The sequence below is a fragment of the Ictalurus punctatus genome, chromosome 22 (assembly GCF_001660625.3).
Source record: "Ictalurus punctatus breed USDA103 chromosome 22, Coco_2.0, whole genome shotgun sequence".
Taxonomy (NCBI): domain Eukaryota; kingdom Metazoa; phylum Chordata; class Actinopteri; order Siluriformes; family Ictaluridae; genus Ictalurus; species Ictalurus punctatus.
In genome coordinates, this window is record NC_030437.2 from 938,464 (window position 1) to 957,554 (window position 19,091).

The 19,091-nt window shown below is 45.1% G+C and overlaps 1 protein-coding gene and 1 long non-coding RNA gene across 2 annotated transcripts; one reads left to right on the top strand and one right to left on the bottom strand.

The window, feature by feature from the left end:
• Nucleotides 1-2,295: 2,295 nt before the first annotated feature.
• Nucleotides 2,296-4,709, bottom strand: LOC108255624 (uncharacterized). Its single transcript, XR_001810126.3, has 3 exons — nucleotides 4,647-4,709; nucleotides 2,725-2,754; nucleotides 2,296-2,617 (listed from the first exon to the last, which is right to left on the bottom strand). It is a non-coding gene; the product is annotated as an uncharacterized LOC108255624 (long non-coding RNA).
• ddr2l (discoidin domain receptor family, member 2, like) lies at nucleotides 3,666-18,655 on the top strand. The gene is made up of 17 exons (XM_017451586.3): nucleotides 3,666-3,877; nucleotides 8,838-8,939; nucleotides 9,024-9,126; nucleotides 9,225-9,453; nucleotides 9,763-9,910; nucleotides 10,013-10,118; nucleotides 11,082-11,268; nucleotides 13,010-13,256; nucleotides 13,347-13,442; nucleotides 13,594-13,742; nucleotides 13,905-14,076; nucleotides 14,672-14,922; nucleotides 15,011-15,138; nucleotides 15,546-15,743; nucleotides 15,950-16,184; nucleotides 16,353-16,502; nucleotides 16,603-18,655. The coding sequence occupies exons 2-17, from the start codon at nucleotides 8,882-8,884 to the stop codon at nucleotides 16,738-16,740; spliced, it is 2,595 nt and encodes an 864-aa protein (XP_017307075.1). The 5' UTR covers nucleotides 3,666-3,877; nucleotides 8,838-8,881; the 3' UTR covers nucleotides 16,741-18,655.
• Nucleotides 18,656-19,091: the final 436 nt, after the last annotated feature.

Sequence of the window (19,091 nt, forward strand, 5' to 3'; positions counted from 1 at the left end):
TTTGAGGTTCTAGATTGAAGTTTTTTTTTTTCTAAGAGTGTATAGTGGAAAGATGTTCTTGGTGGAGTTTCACATAATCTTTTTATTTTATGAAATATCACAAACGTCCATCTTGAGATCTTTTAGTTCCATCCGTACTGGAGGGTTCACTCGAAAGAAAGAAAGAAAGAAAGAAAGAAAGAAAGAAAAAATGGGCATTTCACAGATAAGTGCAGAACTTTAATCTACAGAATGTAAAAACGCTGCTTCCGACGAGCTGAAGAACGCTTAAAGGATCTAGAATAGACTGAATTTACTGAACAGTGCAGCGTATAAAGTGATTATGTACACAGGATTATGGGATGTTTTGTGTAGACTGTCTGTATACGCTGACATCTCGTGAGTCTCGAAGTTTATTTTGCTACGCAGATCTCTCAGCCATGACTGAGCGTAAAGAATAAAAATAATCTTCCAGCACTTCCTCAGTGAAGTCACCCAGATTTCAACTACAGGAATTTTCTGCTCTGTGCTGATTCAGAGCTGGACACACACACACACACACACACACACACACACACACACACACACACACACACACACACACAGCTGATTCACTACCGCTCTCATATTGACCTTTAATTAGTCAGTGTTTTTGTATATGTGTAATAAGAGGAAATATGACAATCACTACATATCATAATACCTGGAAATTTTCATAGATCACTACACACACACACACACACACACACACACACACACACACACACACACACACACACACACACATTATTCATGCAGGTAATCAGTGCTATGCTACACCTTAAACCTTCTGGATGGATGAATGTAAGAATGAATGAACAAATGAATGGATGGATGGATAAAGGAATAAAAGAATGGATGGATAAAAGAATGAATGAATGGGTAAAGGAATAAAAGAATGGACAGATAACGGAATGGATGGATGGATGGATGGATAAAGGAATAAAGCAATGGATGGATGGATAAAGGAATAAAGGAATGGATAGATAAAAGAATGAATGGATGGATAAAGGAATAAAGGAATGGATGGATAAAAGAATAAAGGAACGGATGGATGGATGGATAAAGAATGGATGGATGGATAAAGGAATAAAAGGATGGATGGATGGATAAAGGAATAAAGCAATGGATGGATGGATAAAGGAATAAAGCAATGGATGGATGGATAAAGGAATAAAGCAATGGATGGATGGATAAAGGAATAAAAGGATGGATGGATGGATAAAGGAATAAAGGAATGGATGGATGGATGATGTTTATGGATTATCTCATGGTGTTTTAGTTATGAATAATCCATAACCCGTTGGTGTAGAAAAACATTTTTAGTACAGACTTTCTTCACCTTGCCACTTCCTGCTTCTTCCTTGAGGGAAAATCTGCAAGAGTTTCCCAGGAACTTTATTCTTAACAACTTTGAACAAAGTCTCGCAGTAACATCCGGGTTACAATCAAAGGCGCCTTTCATTAAAACCACCGCTTTATATGAAGGACATTGTCCACTGGTGTTTTTCTCCACAGTAAATCTTTTTCCTCTTCTCAGATTTCAGAGTGTGTTGTGCCAGGGTAAAACCATCTGTCTTATCGCGACTTGCATCATTGCCCTTGTGCCATGCCAGAAATTCTTATGCTTAAAGGCTGTGTCCTAAATCGCATGTCTGCTTTTCCAAAACTGCAGGGGAAAATAGTGTGTATGAAACTATAGCATTCTGTGGCCTTTACTACATCCCAAACCATTCTATAGTAATGTGATAGCACACTGCTCTGTGGTCATTTGTTTGTAATTTGTCTTATTTGGGAATCGAAAGGTGAACAACACTACAGGTCTGATTGTTTCCTTCATGCTCCACAGTGTACCAGGAATGTGAAGAAATTCTCGGTGGAACCCTGGTGGTGTGTAGACGCTACTGCAGGCTGCCGGATTTTAAGGATTTGCTGACCCCTGTTGGTCAAATCTGTCTACTGCAAGGTGTATGTGTGTGTGTGTGTGTGTGTGTGTGTGTGTGTGTGTGTGTGTGTGTGTGTGTGTGTGTGTGTGTTTACTGCGGATGAGTTTGTAGGCGTGAGTGTGGAATGAAATGACATTAATAAACCTTTAGGGCACTCAGGGGCGTGCAGTTGTAGGAAAATAATCCACAAAAGGGTGGTGTGGTTTGGCACAATGCAAAGCAGCAGGGTGGATGATTTTCACGTAACAGCACGTCCCTGGTGTGTTTTATTACTCTTATACCACAGCAATAAAAAAAGAGAAAGAATTGCAATTAAATTGATTACAGAGCATCTTTTTTATTGATCTGTCTGCAATAACACTTAAACTGGAACACCAGCCTCACCACCAACTTTCACTCTCTTGAAGTTGGGGTTCTGCAGTTTCCTCCCACCTCTCAAAAGTCAGCAGTTCCTTCTTGCACATGTTTAGTTATAAAGAATATTTCGATTTTGTATTGTTTTGAGCAAGTTGGCACAAACATTTCCTTCGACTTGGCTAAATTTGTGTGAATGTGTGTGTGCATGATGCCATGCGGTAGACTGCAGCCCAACCCAGGGTGTATCCTGCCTCACACCCAGGATTGCCAAGAATGACTCCGGATCCACTGCTACCCTGCCCGAGATAAAGCAATTACTAATGATGAGTGCATGAATTCAAAATATTCTATCATAATTCAATAATTCAACTGATTACACATTAAATATATAATGAATCTGTACCTGACTGAGGAATAAATGTCCTCTTGGAAACTGTAAAATACACAGAACATTTCCTTAAAGTTAGCATTTGTTTGTTTTTTTCTCCCGTAATGTTCTGGGAATGTTCTATTTCTTTTCGTACAGGATATAACACAATATTGACCAACGTGTCCGTTCAGACAGGATATATATACTGTATTACCTGAAATGATTTCTACTGCAGATTCTATAGAAGTGAAAATACAGAGTAATCTTCTCAGAAGTGCGCAAGCACGGCCCACAAATAATTCCAGACATGACGGATACGGACGTGACTAAAATAGTTTTACGTGCCTTCACGTGCAAAACCAACCCGGTCTGAATAGGGATAAAGTCAGTGCTGTTCCTGAAACCCCTCATAGAATTTGAATGGTTTGAATGGAAACTGTAATGGTCCCTGTGGGTCTCTAATGGGAAGATGTTGCCGTCGATTGGTGGCATGTTATGTCTAGTGGATACCATTAAGGACCAATTATGGTAATGGTTTTAATGGTTTTCTGATGGTAACACAACATTCAAATGTATTTTTAAAAAATAAAATACACACACACACACACACACACACACATATATATATATATATATATATATATATATATATATATATATATATATATATATATAGAGAGAGAGAGAGAGAGAGAGAGAGAGAGTTATATTTCTTTGAAGGATTTCAGATGGAATCTATAAGAGTAAAATCTCTAAAAGTTTTATTTCAGGTGTTATTACAGGATGACAGATGAGTGTGAGAGGAGGATTTCACACACTGATCACAAGCTTTCAGAGTGTAAATGAGATGTTTATCTTCACGGACTCATCCCCGGGCTGCCCTCGGGTTTAGTAGCCCAGAGTGGTTTGGGACGCAGCCGGAGTTCCTGCACTCATCCCCGGGCTCCCCCTCCTCAAGCAGCCGGAAGTGGGATGTGATGTGAAAAAATCACACTCAACTTTTTCCTTTTTTTCCCTTCCGTGTGCATTGTAACACGGCGAGAGGAAAAAGGAAAAAAAAAAAAAAAACACGGTTTCGATCCGATACAATGGTTCTGGAAGCGACACGGGTCCGGTAGTGTGGTGTACTCGGTGCTGTTTGTTGGAGAAAAGGCTCTGTGTGGGAAAGCCGGGACTTTAGGAGCAGGTAACGCGTTTGTTTAAGAGAAATGAACGGATATGGTATTTATGGACAACACAAAGTTGTTGACTTTGTGTTATTTTTTTGGCCTTTCCGGAGACGGGTTGGACTTTTCTTCAATATTGATTTGAGTGATTTTTGACTCTGTTCAGTTCAGATAAAGTCTGATAAAAGGTTTATATCCTCCGCACGCGACTGTCATGATTGACCTTAGCAGTGAAACAAAAGAATAATTAGGCTAAGCTAAGGGGTTGTGCTGTCGCGGATGTTTGGTGAAGGAACACTTGGGTAATAAGACGGTTAGTAGGCCTAATAATTCACACACGTTCTTTATCACACACACTACTAACTTTATCACTTTTCTTTCTTTCTTTAATTATCACCGCAAAGTTTTCACATAAATAAACCAGATCCTCACGATAACGTTCGACTTTCCGGAATTGAAACGTCTTTATTTTTTGGGGGTAAATGTTCGTCTGTACACACTGAGATGTAGTAGTTTAATACAGTTAGCTTCATGCTAACCCGAAACTTATTTAAACTGTCGTGGTCGCGCGACGGAGAACGATTGATTCCTCGAGCCGTTCGTGCGCGCGCACGGACCTCTGAGAGAGCTGATGAGGCAGCGCGCGCGCTCTCGCCCGCGTCAGGCCTCATCACTAACGGTCGCAATGTTCAGTTCAGCGTCAAGTTTATTCAGGTTCCTCACAGTTATCATTATTATTATTTGTAAAATCGAAAATAAAATAAACAGCGGTCTTATGTGGTAAAATACCGTCTTAACTGTTCCTGTGTCCGAGAAGCTCGGTTTCTAACGGAGTTTGTCCTCACATTAGCTCCGCCCCTTTCACAGGTACTGTGGCTATTAAATGTTGCTAGCTCACTGATTAGCATGGAAATGTTCTATTATCACCCGAATAGTCGCCTAACACAGGTCGGATTACTCTCCTAGTCTTAGTGTAGAGTTATTTGACAAATTTCACAAAGCAAATAATTTCAAAGCATTTTATGTTAAATAAATGTAAAAAAAAATAAATTTTTTTTTATAATGTTCAAGAACCTGCTAAAAATGGCCCAGGAACATCACTAAGCTTTGCTAAGTCTCGGATTACATGATTATAGTGATATATTTATCCATATCAACCTTTTGTGATGGCCAACAAACTCTTTCTTTAAATAAAAAAAAAAAGAAAAGGAAAAAAAATTGCATATAGTACATGATGAGTCCAAAGCCGTCAGTAACGTCACTAATCACATGGAGGTTAGTTAGTGACGTCACTGAGTTTGGTACTGAGGAAATGGACAGATGTGACATGATCGGCACGTTCGTGAACTCGTCCTGCGTTTTTTCACCTCGGAGCGCTTTATAACCGTTCATGTCTGTTTAATCCACCGTGCAGTTGTAGCTGAAGGACAGAGAAGCTGAAGAGAAGCAGAGACAGGGCTAGGTAGATGATGTTAGCAACACCACTAGCGACTCAACGCTGAAACGCTCACTGACGAGCCGTGGAGGTTCTCCATGCACACCACTCTGAACCCGGGCTACCTCCAGGGTTCAGAGGTCACGTGAAGCGTTCTCAGCTCAAAGGCTTGCTCATATGTGCAGGTGTGGATTGGCCATTATTCTCTCTCTCAGACACGTACGAGCCAGTCTGTAATCGGTAACATCTGCAGCAGATGCCCGTCGTGTTCTCCTGATGTTGTTCTTTGGTTAAAGTGAACTTGCCGATCTCACAGGTTACATCGCTAGCTTCTGGGTCAGAATTGTGAACTAGACTGTTGGCTAGCTTCTCAGGGAACAATAGTGTTGAGAAGGTTGTGGATCCGTCCTCAGGTGAGCCGATGAACCAGAGACCGGTCGGGAACAAACGTCGGTAGGACAAGACGATGTAGAACCTAGTCATTATGCCGGCTAGCATCTTTATCACCTTACGGCTAGTCACGAGGGGGATGTGGGCTGCTCCAGCAGGGGAGTTACATGGCAGGTTTCCATCGTGTATTAGTGTATTATTTATATTTTGGTGTCAGACTGGTAATGGTGTAAACAGTGAGAAGGAAAGAAAAACAGTAAGTGGTGAGATTAACGCTAGAAACGTTTTATATTATACAGTAGCTGCCCTGAATAAAATAGCAGTTAGCGTTGAGGGATATCATAATATCTTTTTCTAGCTTTTTTAAAAGTAGAAGGTATAAACTGTGATTAGACACAGCCAGTACATCATGGCACGTATCATGTGTATGATATTTTTATCATATCACTCCACCCCTAACGCTGATATCACCAACACTGTGCGTCAGGATGTTTTCCAGAGAGCTTTCTGAGTGAGAACACTGGGGTCGGGGGTCTGCGAGGTGAGATGTGACGTGGCCCTGCGTCTGGTGTTCCCGGTAAACGGTGGTTGTTTCTTTCGCTTCCTGGTTGTGATTGCTCAATGGCAGCGGTTCTAAAATACTGGAAATATTTACTGGAGTTTCAGAATGTGCTGTAGGGGAATTTCATTCTTTATAGGTCGCTTCCTGGGATTTTACAACCATCGTGTTCCCTGAAGCATCGTTTTAGCTGGAAAAGAGAGAGAGAATGAGTGTGTTCGATGTGATGCTCACTCAACCGCTGATCCGTGGTGTTTATGACGTGTGTGTGCAGTGGTTTTGGGAAACTCGTCCCTGATGGGCGGTCAGTCAGTGTTTGTGATCCTACCTGAGAAGATTCCTGGACAGTGTCGGGCCCGCTCTGCTCCACTTCCTATGTGTGCTTGTCCTCGGCTGACTTTTACCTTGCAGTTAAACAAACCCGGCATGTTCATGATCCTTCCCAAAAACACGGGGTGGGGTGTGTGGACCGGCCGACATGACTACCTGTGAATAAGTCCCATGATGCATTGTGAAGTTGTTGTGAAGACAGAGGACTCGGGTTAGAGCTGTAGCGAGGGTTTTTATTTTAATTGCGCAGTATTATATTAAACACCCGTGTCAGATGTGTGTAGGTGCGTTCTCTGTTCTCGATTTATTTCTGTCTGTCTCTCTCTCCCTCTGTACATGTCTGTCTCTCTCTCTCTTTTCCCAGTCTGTCTCTTGCTGTCTTTCTCCCAGGGTATCTGTCTGTCTCTCATCTCTTTGTCTCCCTGTCTCTCTCCCGCTCTGTCTCTCTCCCTCTGTATCTGTCTGTCTCTCATCCCTCTGTCTCCCTTTCTCCCTATCTGTCTCTCTCTTTATCTTTCATCTTTTCTCCATCTGTCTCACTCTCTCTGCCTACCTTTCTTTTGTCTCTCTCTGTCTTTGTTGTATTGTGTGTGTGTGTATTGCGAAATCAGATTTGTGTGTATTAACTCCTCTGGACCCTCAAAGCAAATGTTTGGACAAGTTACATTTCTGCACAGAGGGAGTGTGTGTGTGTGTGTGTGTGTGTGTAGATGACACGTTCCTGCATGTATTAAGACTCCCTCCCTGCTGGCTGGAATTTGGGTCGCTCAGTCTCAGCTATGAGTGATATAAGTGCTAGGCGTGTGTGTGTGTGTGTGTGTGTGTGTGTGTGTGTGTGAGTGAGAGATGACTATCTCTAGCAGATCTGCATTTAGTATGGCACTTAGCTGAACTGGTTGGTATTTTGAAAGTGCTGTTATTGCCCTTGTTGCCCTTATCACAGTCACACAGTTCTCAGTGTTTTGCAGGTCAGAATCCGGGGTTAGGTCTGACGTGAGGGACGGTGGACAGGGAGCCGAGCGAAGTCTGACATCAGGAGAAACGTCCAGATATTCCTGACGTAAAGGAGAAACCTGCGTGATGATCTGATATCTTCTCACATCCTGAGATAAAATTGCTCCAGAGCAGAAATCCTGAATGGAGAGATTATTATCTAACATCTAGAGGACCATCACATTAGCATTGTTTGTGAGATCGTGAGCGTGGTTTAGATTCTGGAGGCCACGTGGGAGTTTAGTTCAGAGAGATGAGCAATAGAGCTGGAATCTCAACACAGCCCCCGACTGGAGCCAAACATTACATAAACCTCCTCCTCCTCCTGTCTCTTAAATTCAAAAACAGCTTTATTGGCACGAGCTGTGGTGAACAACTTTGTCTTGCTGTGTGCCGTGTAGTGTGACGGTTGTTTATCCCTCCGTTCAGTGTCCTCGTCTCTTCCTGTTTGCTTAACATCACGATCGGTTTTCACGCTCCCCTCGGCCCGTCCCTCGTCTCAGAGTACTGTTAGCGGCGATGTGTTTGCTAGCGTTTGGTGTCATGTGATTGGAAACCTAACAACATGAACTTGACACAGCTGTAGGAGATTAATAACCCCTCTTCTCTCGCCCTCTCTCTCTCTCAGTTCATTTCAGCAGTGCTGTATTTGGCGTGACTCGTATAAACGGCGTCCATCGCCAAAAGTAATAACACCGGTGTGAATGGACACTCGAACAAAGGCCCTAAGTGAGGAATAAAACACTGTGTGTGTGTGTGCTGTTGTAGTAAAATAATCACCGCTGGGGTGGAGTGATGAAGGGATGTACTGTTACCTCTCCAAAGTGGATTATTTTCCAGCACGCTGTTAAGTTAACATTCAATTAACGTTCCTCAAAACATGTTAGTGATCAAACCTCAAATCAACCCTGTAATAATCCCGGACATGTTCAGCGCTGTATCTGTTCGAGCTCTACCATGAGCGTGTAAGAGCAGCGACGTCGTGTGAGTGTCATCCAGAGTACTCCGTATTGTTTAGTGATCCTTATTGTTCAGCACTGGGGAACATGTTGAGCTTTCATCTTCTCGAATACGATGTCGGAGATTCAGCTGTTTTTCCCGACGTCTTCAGTTCCTTCTGTCCTTCAGTTCATAAAGAAGAAAACTCATCCGCATGCTTTTATTAGTGTGGAGAGATAGTGAAGTGGTTGGTGACTCTGTGTGTCTCTCTCTCTCTCTCTCTCTCTCTCTCTCTCTCTCCCTCCCCCCTCTCTCTGTATCTCTCTCTGAGCAGAGATGTAGTGTGTGTTCTGAATTGGGAGACTCTGATGCCTCACCATGTTACTGTTCCTGCTGTTGGTCCTACATCCTAAAGCCAATGCTCAGATAGACCCAGGTAAGATTTCTCACACACACACACTCTTAAAATCTGTGTCCAATTGACCCCTTGTGTGACCTTTTGACCTCTGTATGACCTCAGGACTGTGTCGCTACCCTCTTGGCATGGAGGATGGCAGAATAAAAAATGATGACATCACAGCCTCCAGCCAATGGTACGAGACAACCGGGCCGCAGTACGCCAGGTACGGGAAACACTCACCTTTCACACAGTCATTCTGCTGCCATCCCCTATTCACTCTCTGTCTGTCTGTCTCACTCTCAATCTCTCTCTGTCTCTTAGGCTGAACAGGGAGGAGGGCGACGGTGCCTGGTGTCCTGCTGGTCAGCTGCAGCCGTCCGATGTCCAGTACCTGCAGCTGGACCTCCGTCAGCTCACCTTTGTCACAGTGGTGGCCACGCAGGGCCGATACGCCCGCAGCTCCGGCAACGAGTTCGCCCGCAAGTACCGGCTCACCTACAGCCGAGACGGCCATCGCTGGATCTCCTGGAGGAACCGCTTCGGCAACGAGGTGCAGAGACGAGGGGGTTTTCTCACTACATCTCATTTAAACATCATAATAAACACACACATCACCGGGCTGAGTGTTACAATCAGTTCTCCCTCACCTGGCTCAGGTGTGTGTGCGCATTCCCGATAAATAGGCTGTTAGGTGTTCAGAATGTTTATACAATACTACACCTGAAGTATTAAACACAAAAGAGGTAAGGAATACAATTTATTTTTGCATACATGTGGGGGGAACAGTCTCCCAAAGGATGTGGCCTGATATTCTAATGAGCGTGTTTGATTGACATCGTGTGCGCTGTGCCGTGCGCAGGTTGTCATGGCGAATGTGAACACGTACGCGTCGGTGGGGAAGGACCTCCACCCACCCATCATCACACGCTTCCTCCGCCTCATCCCCGTCACAGACGTCGTGCACACCGTCTGTATGCGCATCGAGCTGTTCGGCTGCCTCTGGCAAGGTACATACACACACACTCTCTCACACACACACACACACACACGAGAATGTCACAGTAACACAGGTTCTGTTCTTCTCTCCTTGGGTCTGTGTCTTTTTACAGACGGGTTAACGGCGTACACCGCTCCTGAGGGCCACACCATGATGGCTCCTGGGTATCCCATCACCCCCCTGAACGACTCCACCTACGACGGAGTTCAGGAGCGCAGGTACAGTATCCGAGTTCAGGGTAGGGTAGTGTAACTCGCCCATGTTCATGTGCGTGTGTGGTGTGGCACTTCCTGCCTTTTACTCTCAGTTTTATTTCTAGAACAATGTAGCTGAGCTAAACTAAACACTGATCTCTCATCACTGCAGCTGAGTGTTTCCTCTCTCTCACTCTCTCTCTGTCTCTCTCTCTCTGTGTGTGTCTCTCTCTCTCTGTGTGTGTCTCTCTCTCTATGGCTCTCTCTCTCTATGGCTCTCTCTGTCTCTGTGTGTCTCTCTCTGTCTCTGTGTGTCTCTCTCTGTCTCTGTGTGTCTCTCTCTGTCTCTGTGTGTGTCTCTCTCTGTCTCTGTGTGTGTGTCTCTCTGTCTCTGTGTGTGTCTCTCTGTCTCTGTGTGTGTCTCTCTGTCTCTGTGTGTGTCTCTCTGTGTCTCTGTGTGTGTCTCTCTCTGTCTCTGTGTGTGTCTCTCTGTCTCTGTGTGTGTCTCTCTGTCTCTGTGTGTCTCTCTGTCTCTGTGTGTCTCTCTGTCTCTGTGTGTGTCTCTCTGTCTCTGTGTGTGTCTCTCTGTCTCTGTGTGTCTCTCTGTCTCTGTGTGTGTCTCTCTGTCTCTGTGTGTCTCTCTGTCTCTGTGTGTGTCTCTCTGTCTCTGTGTGTGTCTCTCTGTGTCTCGGTGTGTGTCTCTCTCTGTCTCTGTGTGTGTCTCTCTGTCTCTGTGTGTGTCTCTCTGTCTCTGTGTGTGTCTCTCTGTCTCTGTGTGTGTCTCTCTGTCTCTGTGTGTCTCTCTCTGTCTCTGTGTGTGTCTCTCTCTGTCTCTGTGTGTGTCTCTCTCTGTCTCTGTGTGTGTCTCTCTCTGTCTCTGTGTGTGTCTCTCTCTGTCTCTGTGTGTGTCTCTCTCTGTCTCTGTGTGTCTCTCTCTCTGTGGCTCTGTCTGTCTGTCTTAATCTCTCTGTCTCTCTCTCTGTGTAGGAGGGTGCTGGGTGGTCTGGGTCAGCTGACGGACGGTGTGATTGGTCTGGATGATTTCTCTCAGATGCGTCCGCACATGCCGTGGCCTGGTTACGATTACGTGGGCTGGAGGAACGACTCTCTCGGACCCGGCTACATCGAGATGGAGTTTCAGTTTGATAGGCAGAGGAACTTCACCTCCATGAAGGTGAGGAGATAAAGAATTCATTCATCACAGGGCTCTACGGTAACAATTTCTTTTAGGAGCACCTGTATTCCTAATTACAAAATTTTAGGAGTACAGTCAAAAATTTAGGAGCACAGTTGAAGTGTAGTTTTTATTTTTTTATTTATTTTATTTATTTATTTTTATTTTTTATTTTTTTATTTATTTTTTTAGAAATGGTAGCCTTAATGTTCCACAATATAACACACAAGTAGTCATGAGAGAACTTCAGCTAGTCAACTATGACAGAATTTAGGAACATAGTGTCATTCATGACACATTAATTTACCTTCTGATGAACTAACTGTAATATTTTCAGTTCATTTTACAGACTGGATGTAAAAAACAACCGTTAAAATGTTCCACCTTGTAAACAAATACAATAAACCTCAATGTTCAGTGTTTGAAGTCTGCTCCTCTTAAATATATTTAAAGCTACACTATTAGACATTTCCACTGTCGTGGTTCTGGGCTGGAGTCAGTTCTCGAACCGCTCTGTGTGTATTGTGTAGATATCTGAATAATCTCATATAGGATGTGATTGGGGGAGTTCATTTACCCGTCAGATGCAAAGCGCTTTAGTTTAACGGTGTTCGTTACTGACGCTCCGATCAGGATTTTTACAGCCGATACCGATCCAGATACCAATCTTTATTTATTTAAACTTTAATCAGGAGGTCCGTCATAAACAGTCAAATGTAAGCGCTCTGCTCATGGTCACTGTTAGTTGAATTAAAATAATAGCAATGAGAAATACTGTTGGTTAATTGATGATAGATAAACAAGCATAAAATGTTTATTTTTAAATATCTTAAACAATAAAGAGTCCTAATTAAAAGTAGACTAACACAAGCATGATCCATGTTAGGAAGACTAATAGCTTTCTAAGGAGATGGCGAACTTGTCAATAGTCAAATTGATATTAAATACAACCCATAACACGCAAGCACATTTTCTGTCTTTACAGTTTAGTGGTTTTATTTTTGTTTATCAGTTGTTCCTTTCAGATCGGTTCCCTAGTACAGTGTCCATGTATGCTGCTAATACTGTTATTTTGGGGGATTAAATCAAAACATGAAAACTGGAGATGACTTTTCTAGTGATATCTGGCAACCTTGAGTTTAAAAGAAGTGAATGCACTGCGCGTGTGAGCCAGGACGAGATAGTGAAGAGTGAAGGAGAGGTGCAGTGTACTGTATGTTTACAGACTGAACAGTTGCTACTCTTGATTGTGATTGGTGAGGAATTATTTAATAAAGAAGTTTGAATTAAACCCACCTTGTAGCGTTAGCATTATTATTAATTTACTCCGCACAAAGCCGCTGTGTCTACACGAGCAGGTGAAAGTTCAGGTCATTTTGCGGGATCAATAAAAGATGGTGGTTTGAGAGAAGCAGATGATGTACAGAGTTACTCGTCATCATAATGGCTTCTCTGCAGTATTTACACACTTGTTGGGTTGACTGAGGAGATGAAAAGCAGTGTGAAAGTAACTGTTGCACAGTGTAGATGCATTTTGGTCTTCCTGTAGTTTTTATCCCGATTGTATTATACAACTCCGAACAGGTCACTCGCACCGGTGCGAATAAATATTTATTCACAGTCGCACAAAGTAGTTTTCAGTTGCAAATGCGAGTGAAATGGTCGCACTGTAGAGCCCTGCATCACTGAAAAGGTTGGACTTCTAAACAGTTAATTCTTGTTTTTTGTTTTGTTCCTGCAGGTGCACAGCAACAACATGTTCACGCGTGGCGTTAAGGTCTTCTCGTCCGTGTCGTGCGTGTTGAAGCCCCGCCTCATCTCTCAGTGGGAGCGGGAGGAAGTGGAGTTTCGCACGGTTCTGGACGACCGGAACCCGAGCGCTCGGTACGTCACTGTGCCTCTGGAGCGGCGAGCGGCCACGGCCATCCGCTGCAGATTCTACTTCGCCGACACCTGGATGATGTTCAGCGAGATCTCCTTCCAGTCCGGTACATGGCACTCTAAAATATAATAAACTCCACCGGATAGCTCACCTCCCCCGCTCAGCATGATCTTTTTGGATTTCTCACTTTCTTTAGCCACCAACCCGCTGCCCACGCTGAAACCTCCGGTGATGACATCACTGCCGTTTGAGACGCAGAGCCGAGCCCCGACTACAGTCACAACAGCTACAGGTGCGCAGTGTCATGGCAACCGTGTTGATAAGCCACGCCCCTCTACACCCTGAGTTCCTGTTTCAAAACCCTTATACACACACACGCACACACAGGTGCCAAACTCTTCATGTGAAACAAATTCTGCTGTGTTGTTCGGGTTGTTTTACAGACGCCAGCACGGTAACGTCGAAGCCCCGCCCACCTGAAGAGAGCAACACGTCTGTTCTGATTGGCTGTCTGGTCACCATCATCCTCCTGCTGGTGGTGATCATCTTCCTCATTCTGTGGTGGCAGTATGTGTGCAAAGTCCTGGAGAAGGTGCGTATCGTGTGTGTGAGAGAGAGGCAGAGCGCGAGTGTTGATGTAATACACACAATTACAAAGCAGGAATGAAATGAATCACTGTGCTGAAATTCACAGGGAAAGACACTCATTCTCTCATTTTATTTCTCCCTCTCTCTCCATTTCACCTCTCTCTAGGGTCCGAGGCGTATCCTGGATGAGGAGGTGATGGTGCATTTGCCCTGCAGCAGTGACTCTCCCCAGTCGCCTCCTCTGGACTCTCTGGACTCTCCGTACGAGAGAGTGTTTCTGCTCGACACCCCCCACACACACACTCCTGAACGCACCGAGCTTAGAGCTAAAGCTTCGGGTATACACACATGCACACACATTTTCCTCAACACACTCACACACATACTTCCTTCTTCTTTACAACTGTTTCCATTTTTAAACTCCATCTGAGGCTGAAGTTCTTGATGGAAAAACCCTTTGCATGATTCTTTCCATCTCTCTCTCTCTTCCTCTCTTGTTTTTTCAGTGCTGCTTCTTCTTCCTCTGCCCTATAAACCTTGCACTCGGCCTTCCTGTTTTCTGATCTTCACCCGTCCTCTCGTTGCCATGGCAATGACCCCTGTGAGGGTAAGCTGGATGCTTTGCGTGTTTTTTTTCCCCCCGCTCCGGATTAAAAAGTACAGTAGATGATTGGATTGGGTGGTGTGTGTGGGTGTGTGTGTGTGGGTGGGTGGGTAAATTTTCAGGGATTAAAACCCTTGGGGACATGCTGTTATGGGAAAATAATCAACAGTGGTGTGGTGTGATGTAGCTGGACATGAAGCAGAGTGATCCATACCATTGTTGATGGTTTTCTTTTAACAGTCCCCGAGTTCTTTTTTTTTTTTTTTTTTAAATTAACGAATGACGTTCTACTTTTTTAATTTTTCTCCCCCTCCCTCTCCCCCATGTAGACTGTGGTGGTTATGCTGAGCCAGACATCACCCAGTGTACCCATCACACCCATCACCAGAGTCTCCAGTCTAGCGTTCCTCACTACGCCGAGACCCTGATTGTGAAGCTGCAAGGTGTTACCGGCGGCAACACGTACGCCATCCCCGCCCTCACCGCAGACTCTCTGACACGTAAAGACATCACCGCTGCCGAGTTTCCAAGGGAACGCCTCATCTTCCGCGAAAAACTCGGGGAGGGGCAGTTTGGAGAGGTGGGCATGCTGTACAGCTCTATACAGAGTTAACACTGTGTGTGAGTGTGGATAACCTGGGTGTGTGTGTGTGTGTGTGCGCGCACAGGTACACCTGTGTGAGGCAGAGGGTCTGGTGGAGTTTTTAGAAGAGGACGCTCCTCCGTTATCTGATGACGAGAGCTCAGTGCTGGTGGCAGTGAAACAGCTCAGAGCCGACGCCACCACCAACGCCAGGTATCTACATCCTGCAGCTGTACATCAACCCTGTACCTGGAACTCTTTCCTACGTTCACACTAACAAGTGACAAAAACTCTACGCGGATTATGCATGACACGTCAAAGTGACAGTTCCAAACGAGTTGCTTGAATGATTCCTCAGACCAGACCTAGGGTGCTTGTGGTCCAGTGTTTCTTCAGTTTCCCACTCACAACTTTAGGTCCTACCAGTGAAGGAGTTAAAAAAAGAAAAAAAAAAAAAGAAAAAAAAAAAAGAACCAAGTTGGTGGTTTGACCCCACGATGGTGGTTTGATGGTTTGACCCCACGATGGTGGTTTGGTGGTTTGACCCCACGATGGTAGTTTGGTGGTTTGACTCCACCATGGTGGTTTGACTCCATGTTGGTGTTTTGCACTCCCATTAGGAACGACTTCCTGAAGGAGATAAAGATCATGTCGCGCCTGAACGACTCGAACATCATCCGCCTGCTGTGTGTGTGTGTGCACTCGGACCCCCTTTGCATGGTGACGGAGTACATGGAGAACGGAGACCTCAACATGTTCCTCTCTCAGAGAGAGATCGAGAGCACGCTCACCCATGCCAACAACATCCCCTCTGTCAGGTACATCTCCATGTGTCCGTCTCTCTATCTGTGTCCATCTCTCTCCATCTCTCCATCACTCCATTACTCTGTTTCTAGTTCACATCTCTTCAGCCTCACTCACGCAGCGGGCGAAGTGAAAATAAGAGTGAGTGAAGTGGACCGATCAGATATTAACGTGTGTGTAATGGCAATACATGTCGATGTTTCTGCGTCTCACGCTGCAGTATGTCAGACCTGTTGCACATGGCCGTTCAGATTGCATCGGGGATGAAGTACCTGGCGTCTCTGAACTTTGTGCACCGGGACCTGGCCACGCGGAATTGCCTCGTGGACCGACAGCTCACCATCAAGATCTCAGACTTCGGCATGAGCAGGAACCTGTACAGCAGTGACTACTACAGAATCCAGGGCCGAGCCGTGCTGCCTATACGCTGGATGGCCTGGGAGAGCATCCTGCTGGTGCGTACGCGTGTGTGTGTGTGTGTGTGTGTGTGTGTGTGTGTGTGTGTGTTTTACCGCTTTCTGGGAATCAGATGTACTCCATGATGACAGGAGTACAGGTAGTTATTCACCATGAAGTTTAAAATTGAACAGTATAGCATTTTGTGTGTGTGTGTGCACGCGCAGGGTAAGTTCACTACAGCGAGTGACGTGTGGGCATTTGGTGTGACTCTGTGGGAAATCTTCACTCTGTGTACGGAGCAGCCCTACAGTCTACTGACGGATGAGCAGGTCATCGAGAACAGCGGAGAGTTCTTCAGGAACCAGGGGAGACAGGTACACACACACACACACCTGCAAGTCAAACACAAAAACAAAAAATACTAGTCTTTTATGAGCATCTCTCTCTCTCTCTCTCTCTCTCTCTCTCTCTCAGATCTACCTATCCCCTCCCCCGTTGTGCCCCGCCCCTCTATATGAGCTGATGATGCGTTGCTGGAGGCGTGACATCAGAGACCGCGCCTCCTTCAACAGCCTGCACCAGGCCTTACGACTCCACTCTCCCCGCTCCTGACTGACATACGCTTCAACCAATCAAGCTCCGAGTGTGAGCCCGACCCGACCAATCAGCTCAGAGTGTGAGCCCGACCCAACCAATCAAGCTCCGAGTGTGAGCCCGACCCGACCAATCAGCTCAGAGTGTGAGCCCGACCCAACCAATCAAGCTCCGAGTGTGAGCCCGACCCGACCAATCAGCTCCGAGTGTGAGCCCGACCCAACCAGTTAAGCTCCGAATGTGAGCCCGACCCAACCAATCAGCTCCGAGTGTGAGCCCGACCCAACCAGTTAAGCTCCGAATGTGAGCCCGACCCAACCAATCAAGCTCAGAGTGTGAGCCCGACCCAACCAATCAGCTCCGAGTGTGAGCCCGCACTCTTTCCCCTGAGGAGAACTAGAAACTGGACGCCTTTGATGCGTAGCGGTGGAGGAAGAGAGAATCAGAGACGATGATGATGTCATTTCGAGACACTTTTCTGGGCTTCAGTTCTGGAGCACTGTTACCGTGGTTCTGTGCTAATCATAATTTAGCATCAGAGAGTGAAGAAGAGGCCTGTTGGGACTCCAGGGTGTGGCTCCAGTCCATAGACACTTGAGAAGTTTTTTGTGTGTGTGTGTTGTCTAAATTTTTTTAATAGTTATTTTCATTTCCTGTCCTGGTGATACGTTGTGTCTCTGAGCCTACTGTACACTCATGGCCTTAAAGACACCGTTCAGCCCAGAGTGAAGTGTACACAAGTGTATTTTAATACTCTGATTAAGGTGTGATGATTTAGACCCGCGCTTTGGACAGGGCTAAACCGCCGGCTATAGGCTTCCATTACTTATCAGCTACATTAGCCTCAAACGCCATGTTCTGGCTGATCAGACCAAACTGTGTACATTTCATTTTGGCTGAAATGTTCCTTTAAGGAACCAACTGGAGGAGTGTGTGTGTGTGTGTGTGTGTGTGTGTGTGTGTGTGTGTGTGTGTCAGCTCTGTGGTCCCTCATCGCTCAGCACTACTGCCTGTGTTTAGTGTGTGTGTGTGTGTGTGTGTGTGTGTGTGTGTGTGTGTGTGTGTTCACTCCCTCCCCACACTGGAGTTATGAATGAATCCTGACTATAATGTGGATCGTTTATTTTTTGTGTGTTTATAGTTGTCTGTATGTGAATGTTCCAAAGGTTCTTCTGAGTGAGCAGAACTACTGTCACAGCTAAATGAACAGAGAGCTTTCCTGAGAGAGAGAGAGAGACAGACTATCTAGCTCTTCTTCACTCATGCTGCAGTATCGCATTGGTCTCGTAGGTTGAGGGTGCCAAAACTTCCTGTGTACTGTTTCTGATATTAAAGACTTTAATGTGCACAGCACTCTGACAACTTTATAGCACACCTCGAGCACCTCCAGCAGTGCATTATGGGTAAGGAGCCTTGTCCGAAGCTCCTGAGCATCCCGGTCAGCTCTGATAGATCTCTAGGACGTTGTGTAAGGCACACATGAACCCAAACAGGAGAAAGAGTACTCGGTGTGTAGAAGACGAATACCCGAGACCTGTGCGCTCTCGTTCTTTGCTAAAGGCACATGACTCTGCAGAAGACGTGGACACAGTGTCGAATTCCTCTGAGCAGCACATCTGCCTTCTCTGGTCACGCATATTATTATATTTAGCTTTCAGAAACTGTTCCTGTGTGCACGACGTCTCCTTCATTCTGTCTCTGTTTTCAGTCTTTAGTGTGTTCGGCGTTTCTCCACTTCCTGCCACTACGTGTGTGTGTGATCTGTTATAAATGGAGTGTGTACGGTTGTGGCGTGTACATAAGCAGAACAGATGTGTGTAATATATATATATACGGGGATGAAGGAGGACATGTTTGCAGCACAGTGTTTCTCTCCGAGCTTTTCTTCTGCTCCTGTTTTCTTCCTTTTCATTAAATATCAGATCTGACTCCACCATAGTGTCATGCGCTGATTTGTCATCGTTGTAGCTTTCTAATTCCAGACTATATTTCTGAAAGTCGTCCGTCAGGAGAGGTTTGTTTAACACGTGTGGAAGGAGTCTCCAGTGCCGGCGCTTCGTAACAGTCCGAGGTAAAGCTGTATCGTTAAGTTAATTCTCCAAGTGAAAGATGTTGGTCTGCTGCCATCTCGGTGAACCGTGAAGAAGAACGTGGAGATGATCAGATTTATTTGATTCGATGTGTATGTTTTTATCACTGGGTCATTAGTCCCGTGCAGTAAATGATTTGTAGGTATAATGTTCATTATGGAGAAAAAGAATAAACTGTTCATTTGTGGTTCTTGGTATAAAAGAACTCGTGTTGAAATAAAAACTGTTTGATGAAGGAGAATGTAGGAAGGAAGTGTTCGATGAATATTCCCGTTATTC

What these genes read in the sequence shown, in the direction of transcription:
- ddr2l (XM_017451586.3), top strand. Translation starts at nt 8,882, where the DNA reads ATGTTACTGTTCCTGCTGTTGGTCCTACATCCTAAAGCCAATGCTCAG. An exon ending in GGAACTTCACCTCCATGAAG is followed by an intron (nt 11,269 to 13,009) that starts GTGAGGAGATAA and finishes TTGTTCCTGCAG; the next exon opens with GTGCACAGCAACAACATGTT. An exon ending in CCTGGGAGAGCATCCTGCTG is followed by an intron (nt 16,185 to 16,352) that starts GTGCGTACGCGT and finishes GTGCACGCGCAG; the next exon opens with GGTAAGTTCACTACAGCGAG.